General features: G+C 51.0%; 1 protein-coding gene across 1 annotated transcript; it reads left to right on the top strand.

The window, feature by feature from the left end:
• Positions 1-913: 913 nt before the first annotated feature.
• On the top strand, positions 914-2383 carry J7T54_001545 (uncharacterized protein; the record flags this gene model as incomplete). Its single annotated transcript, XM_051510671.1, has 3 exons — positions 914-1723; positions 1771-2043; positions 2093-2383. The coding sequence occupies 3 exons, from the start codon at positions 914-916 to the stop codon at positions 2381-2383; spliced, it is 1374 nt and encodes a 457-aa protein (XP_051358451.1).
• Positions 2384-7276: the final 4893 nt, after the last annotated feature.

Here is a 7276-nt window from a genome sequence, read left to right as displayed (position 1 = left end):
TGTGAACCCCGCAGACGCGTTGTCTCGAAGGGCTGATCTTCGAGACGAAGGAGAATCAAGTCAGGCAAGAAGCAGTGGATTACCTGCTTTTTTGCAACGTTTTCGTGGCGAGGTCGCTGTAACAATAGTAGGATAGATTAGGTAGGGAGAGAAGGTATAGGTAGTATATTTACAAAACTCAAACTTACTTCTCCCTCTACAGGTAGAAGTAAGTATATTATACCTAAAGCGCTCGGAAGATCCGGAGGTTAGGTGTAATACTAATGAATCGGGTACGCATCATTGATGCTGACATGGCGGTACGCCATAGCATCCGAGGCCTCCGTGATTCCTTGTGACTGCACCGCTGACTTCCTTCGGCCACGGTGTTACAATTATCCCCTCTCCTCTGAGGCGTCGTCCTCGACGCTTGGACTCGCTTGTAGTGAATCCATCGTGTGGCGGGGTGATTCAATGAGCTGCAAGGTTGCGGGGCAACCAGCCACCCCGCCTCCTGATTTTCGAAAAGTTTTGTAGTGGGGCAGGATTCGGGGGTGAATCGATACTGCCGCGGGCACGATTCACTCTCGCTTCTCCCTTGACTCCTGCATCCTCAACGGTATCTTGGATGCTCGAGAGCCTTCGTCAGATTTTGACCTCCTGCTTCTTTACAACCTCATTCACCATGGCGCCTCCCAAGACTCCTGTCAAAGGCCCTGCACAGTCTCGGGCCTCTCCTTCTGTTCGTTCTCATCGCAGCATTGGCAGTTCGGCATCTCGTCACAGTCGATTCGAGTCTCGGTCCATGAAAGCTCCCTAGGCAGGACGTTCTGTGGCTGGGGCTGGATTGGCTGCCGACGCGACTGCTCGTCGCCTTTTCAATCGCCGGGGCGCGCCATCGACTTGGGTACGCGACCCTTCCGCTGGCACGTCAATGGAGGATGCACCACCACCACCTGCTGGTTCAGAGACGAATGAGACGCAACTCCCTGTTGTGCCTCAAGCAAGGATTTTCCCTGCTGGCCCTCTCATTCCCATGGATCCTGAAGGTCGCATTCGCGCCTTGTCCGTGTCCCAGGACACTTGCGACGACGACACCCTGCCTGCGCAGCCTCTTCACGATGGTGTCGCTACGCAATTTCCTCGCCCTCCTGTGCTCGCTGGGGTGATGGCTCGGCGACGCAAATCCCTGTCTCGCGACAGCGAGTTTTCTGCAGAGCGGGATCTTCGTCATGCAGGACAGGGTGAAGCTTGGCCTACTGCCCAGCGGCTTTTCGCGGGTGCTCGGACTGCTGCGCCATCGTCTCCCCAGGTCAACGCTGGCTCCACTGCTCCTCCAGCTTCAGATGGGGATGAAGGAATGATGGATGAAGGCCCTGGGGGTGATGAGCTTGGTCAGCTGTTTTCGAGCCTCTACGACGGCGAGTTCGCCCCGTCTTCTGAGCCGAGCGAGTCTGAAGCGCAGCCCCCTGCTGACGACCAGTTCCCATCACAGCGGCCTGGTTTTGATGATTGGCTGGAACATGAGGCGTCTGCAGACGAGCAGTTTGATGATAATGATTACAGTGGCGATGAGGAACCTTGCCTGTGGTGCATGCCTTGCTGTCGTTCAGTGGTTCATGCACTGAAGCTTATTGCCAAGGCTTCCACAGAGGAATGGGATGTCATTGCGCCTTTCATCGATTGTGTGCCTCTGGGTTCACGCTGTGTTGCGTGCAACCGTAAGCACAAGACCTGCGATCAGGTGAGTCTTCCTCTACGATTCAGTCAGGACTCCGCTGACAATCCCAGCCGGCAGACCTTATGGAGGGCAATCGCCAAGAGTGCGATGACTTCCTGGTTTCTTTTCGCCAACTCCAGTGCACAATGGTGAACTCTGATGGAGAGCCGTACATTGCTGCTGCAGAGATTGTTCGTGCTGCGTCACCTGACGAGATCATGTTCTCTGAAGAGACTCGCCGTGCTTGCACTGGCTTGTTTTTCGAGGTTCTGCTGGCTTTTGATGAGATGGAGAAGGCTCATCGTTCCCGACACAAGATTGGTGGCAAAGTGGCCAATCGCGACGTAAGTTCGTCGGTTGGGTCAGATGTGACGCGACTGACATTCGATGCAGATGCCCACGTACAACGCTGAAGTGTCAAGGCGCCGTACTGCCTTGCAGCGGGGTGTGCAGCCTTTGAGCCAGCATTCAGGTGTGGAAGCTGAAGATGCGTACGCTGTGGCGACCACCTTGCGTCTCAGCAAGAACGACCCCTTGGGAGTTTCCTGGCTGCAGACACGCAGAGACGTGCACCGCAGATGGATGGTGCTTCTCAGGAATGATACCCTTTGTGCTGCGCGTGGTGATGAGAGTGGCAGCTTCCGCCGCGTACTCATCCATTATCGCGCCAAGGTCCCCACCTAATCGGGTGTGCCTCAGTGCGCTGTTGTTTGATTTTATACCATATGTAGGCTTCTGGAATGAACTTGGCGTTGCGGTGTCTGTTGTCCCTTGATTGATTGTGCTGCAAATGTGGGTGTGGTTCCTCCGTACTGAGTACAGTTACCCCCTATTCTTGCGTGGTCGACCCCGCCTCCTCTTTGGTAGAGCCGGGATCGCTCCACGCCCGCGTCCCTTGCGCTTTCTGTGGTATTCTTCCACGCAACGGGGTGCTTGCACATCTTCTGAGTCCACCCACTGATTGTATTCAGCTGGCCAGCCCTTCCATTTTACCAAGTACAGTAGTTGTCCACTTGCCCGCTTGTGGGCTTGGATGGATTCAATTTCCCACTGGTCAACTTCGTCTTCGAGGTCCGGCATTAATAATGCTGCCTCTCCTTGGAGGTGTTCCTGTCTAGCAGTCCAGGGTTCCAATCTACTGATATGGAACACGTCGTGTATCCTGTGATACTTTTCGGGGAGTGCAAGACGATATGCCTGTGTACCAATGCGCTCCAAAACTCGAAGTGGCCCCACGAAACGCGGTATAAGTTTCCGAAAGTCACCTTTAAGTCGGAGGGATTTCGTCTCTAACCCCACTAGACTGCCTTGTCGTAGCTGGAGTTCTTGGTGAGATTGATTATAATATTTTTCCTGCCGTGCATTTGCTTTTTGCCAATTTTGCTTTAGCTGTTCCCGTAACTTTGCAAGCTTCTCGACGCGTTGTCTTGCGTCTGGTACCTCCCCTTCCAGTGCGTCGTCCCCGATGCGCATGTGAAACTGTGGATGATATCCCATGAGAGCCTCATGAGGCGACAGCTTTGTAGTTGTATTCGGTGCATTATTCATAGCAAATTCTGCTTGTTTTAGCAAGAGTGGCCAGGAATTTTGATTATCTGTGGTGAAACAGCGAAGGTAATGTTCCAATGTCTGGTTCATTCGTTCAGTCTGGCCATCTGTTTGTGGGTGAAACGCTGTTGATAATCGCCTGTGTACATGAGAAGTATAACACAGCGAAGACCAGAAGGCACTAGTAAAGACAGTTCCTCTATCTGTTACAATGCCCTCAGGTGGACCGTATTTTAATTCAATTTCATTATGAACTAATTCGGCCACGTCAGGTGCTGTGATCGTTGTGGTGACGGGAAAAATGTGACACATTTTTGTAAATCGATCTACCACGACCAAAATTGCATCTGTTTCGTTACCGTGACGGTCCCGTGTCGACGGTAACCCAGTAATGAAGTCCATAGTAATTTCTTGGAACGGTCTTGATGGACATGGTAATGATTGGAGTTTCCCGTAAGGCTTGTGCCTTCTTGGGGTGACACCTTGACAAACCGGACAAGTTTGGATATATTCCTTTACTTGTTTATGCATTTTATTCCAAAAGAATTTCCTCTTTAATAAGACTAATGTTCTTTGAGTTCCAAAATGTCCCGCAAGAGGATCATCGTGGTGTAGACGGATTAATTCTTTTGTAAGGCTAGGATGATTTGGAATCCAAATTCGTCCATTAATTTGCAGTAGTCCTGTCTGCGTGGTTGAGCGTCGGGTGTCTTTGTCCCGATTGTTATACTCGTGACGATCCCAATTCTGTTGGGCTTCGTAGATTAACTCTTCCAGTCCCTTGTCTGGATCAAGAGTATAGATATCTCTGTGGATATCTTGTGCATGAATCTGTTGCACTCGTGCAAACGTTATTCCAATGCGTTGGACTAAGCGTTCTTCTAACGGAGGGATGAGCGTGTCATTCCCAGGCGATTCACCGTTATATTCGGGCCGCCTTGACGGTGCATCCGCAGGATTCGACTTCCCCGTGCGATGTTTGATCACAAAGTCATATGGGGTAAGGAACAGACACCATCTGGCTTGTCGTCCTAGTAGTCTAGGTTGCTTCATGAAGCTCTGTAAGTTCTGGTGATCACTCAGAACCTCGATTGTATGTATAGCTCCTTCAATGTAGTGCCTCCAATGCTTGAAGGACTCGACGATAGCCATCATCTCTTGATCGGGAGTACTATAATTCAATTCTGGACCCCGGAATCCTCGGGACCAAAAGGCAATTGGATGCCACTTTCCTTCAGCATCTTGCTGGGAGAGGATCCCTGCCATGGCCTTCTTAGACGCGTCTGTTTCAACCCGAAGTTTGCATGTGGGGTCATAGTGTTGAAGGAGAGGCGCTTTCTGAAAGGCGTCGATGAGAGTACGAAACGCAGTCGTTTCCTTACTCCCGAGATGCACTTGACCGGGCTTCTTGCCGTCTTTGCTCCCTTTGAGCAAGGCTGTCAATGGTTGCACTATCCCAGAAAATCCGTAGATAAACCGGCGATAGAAATTGCAGAACCCGATAAAGACTTGAACTTCTCGGTATGTCGTGGGTTCCTTCCACGTTGCAATTGTCTCGACCCGCTTTGGGTCCATAGCGACTCCTTGGGTATTAACTAGGAATCCTAAAAAATCGACCTCTTCCTTGTAGAAGGTACACTTCGATGGTTTGGCGAAGAGCTCAGCCTTCTGGAGCCTTTCGAGCACCTGTCGTAGGTGCTGCGTGTGTTCTTCCTTGGTTTTGGAAAAGATCAAGATGTCATCCAAGTATGCTATACATACAGTGTCCAATAGAGATCCAAGTGCACTATGGATATACTCTTGGAATGTTGCAGGCGCATTAGTGAGACCGAAAGGCATTACACGGTATTCGTAATGACCGTACCGCGTGCGGAATGCCGTTTTCCATTCGTCTCCTATTTTGATTCGGATGCGATAATACGCATCTTTAATATCAATCTTGGAAAAATACCGAGAACCCCCCACTCGATCCATAATCTCTGTGATTAGTGGCAGCGGATATCGGTTCTTTATAGTGACTTTATTCAAGCCCCTATAGTCCACGCAAAGGCGTAGACTTCCGTCCTTCTTTGGTACAAAGAGGATTGGGGCGCCTGCAGGACTTTTCGAAGACTGAATAATACCGTCTGCAAGAGCTTTTTGCAAGTATTCTTTCAGTTCTCGAAGCTCCCCAGGCGACAATGGGTATATTGGCCCAAACGGAGGTGATTCGCCTTTAATAAGGTCAATAGTGTGATCTGAAGCTCGATGTCGGGGGAGAATAGTCTTTTTGTCGAGCGTGAACACGTCTAAAAAGTCATGTAGCTCAACAGGGACTTGTTCAGCCTTTTGTGGCACAGAAGCTTCAGATTCTTGTTCTTCTTCTCCTGGAAGAGGTAATGTCTCTTCCACGGGGTAAACTGCGCAAATTCGTGCGCCCTGGCGGCGATTCTTCTTTGCCGTCCCTTGTGGGATTATAGGGATTTGCTGAAAATCGTACTCGAACCACCACTGTTTCCGGAGGCAATCAATATGTATCCGCTCGTCTTCTAGTGCCGGCATTCCAAGGAGTACAGGGAATACCTGATCGGCGGCTCCTGGGCGTCGAATTCCTATGCAGTGTCGTGTAAAGGTACGGGTTGTTCCACGATCATCGGTGCTAGTGAGAGGTACGATCCAAACGCCATCATGTTCTAAACCCCGACATGCTGCATCATGCAACAGCGGGGATGTTAGTGGCGACGGTTGGAGTTTCTTCTCTCGTGCGTAGGCGGAACTGATGATATCGCAAGCGGCATTGGTATCGAGCTCAGCTCGCGTTTCCTCATCACGTTCCCCATGAAGCGTGACCGTGGCCCATACACTTCGGGCCGTTCTTACTTGTGTGCCTGCCCTTCCGACCCGGGCTGGCCCCTCCTGGGTCGGCTGGCTTTTCCCAGCCTGCCTATCCTTGGCTTATTGGGACATGCGTTTGCGAGGTGCTCAGTACTCTGGCACTCAAAGCACTGCAATGGCTTGCCCTTGACAACTGGGTTGCCATTTTGGCGGGGTGGTTTAGTGGAACCACTTATACTTGGGGCCCGCGGACCCCCCGCGTCGGGTACGATTGGCCTCCGCCCCGTATTCCAGTTGGGCTTCTGCCGCTTTGCAGGTGGCGCGCGGGCGTCAGTCGTGGGCGCTGCAGGTCTCTTCCGCCTTTGTGCCGCAAATGTGTCCCATACGCGTTCAGCGATAGCGACAATATCTTCGCGGACAGTAGGTAACTTGCTTCCCTGCATATAAATATGATTGCGTAATTCAGGCTGTAGCTTCACAAAGTAATAGAAAGCCCGGTCCACTTCAGGCTTCTGTTCGAAGTGTTGCTCTAGCGAATCAAGGTAGACATGGAACTCTCGGGGGGATTGTGTGTCTCGTTGCTGGGCACTCTCAAGCTGTGCCATTAATAATGGCTTGCGATTTGCCGCGTCTTTTATGAGACTTAAAGTCCACTCCTCGAAGGCAGGCCAGTTTCCCCATAGCGCTTCCTTGTCAGCTTCGGTTCGTTGTTCTCCCACGTGCCTTTCCCAGCGGGTTCGACACGTCTGGTGCATTTCATCGAGAGCTTTCAGGATCTTGTTTTCATCGGTGCTATACCGCGTCTTTGCTCCACGGAAAGCCCGTCGTAAATCCAGTAACCAATCATCTCGGGCTTTGAAGGACGAAGAGAGAGTAAGTTGTGTGAAATTAGCAATCTTCACTTCCTTATCTGAAGCTTTGATATTTGCTGCTCCTCTGAAGTGTCCCTGTGACTGTGGTGTTGCATGGGCTTGTCGGAGGCGTATCTGTTCTTGTTTGAGCTTCATAATATCTTTTCGTAGCTGATTCTCCTCCTGGAGTCGCTCTTGCTGTGCTCGGAGATCCTGTAATCGACCCCCTGGACTTGAGTCTGGTATAGAAGATAATGCTGGAGTATTTGGTTGTACTTGGGAATCCGGGAAATATTCCGGATGATCCGGAACTTGGGCTTCTGCTTCTGCAGGTTCACTCTGTAGATCCTGCTCTTGTTCCTGT

Source organism: Emericellopsis cladophorae (genome assembly GCF_022114955.1).
Source record: "Emericellopsis cladophorae strain MUM 19.33 chromosome Unknown NODE_163_length_9290_cov_162_207207, whole genome shotgun sequence".
Lineage (NCBI taxonomy): Eukaryota > Fungi > Ascomycota > Sordariomycetes > Hypocreales > Bionectriaceae > Emericellopsis > Emericellopsis cladophorae.
The sequence above is the reverse complement of the archived record's forward strand: the minus strand, read 5'-3'. Positions and strand labels throughout refer to the sequence as shown.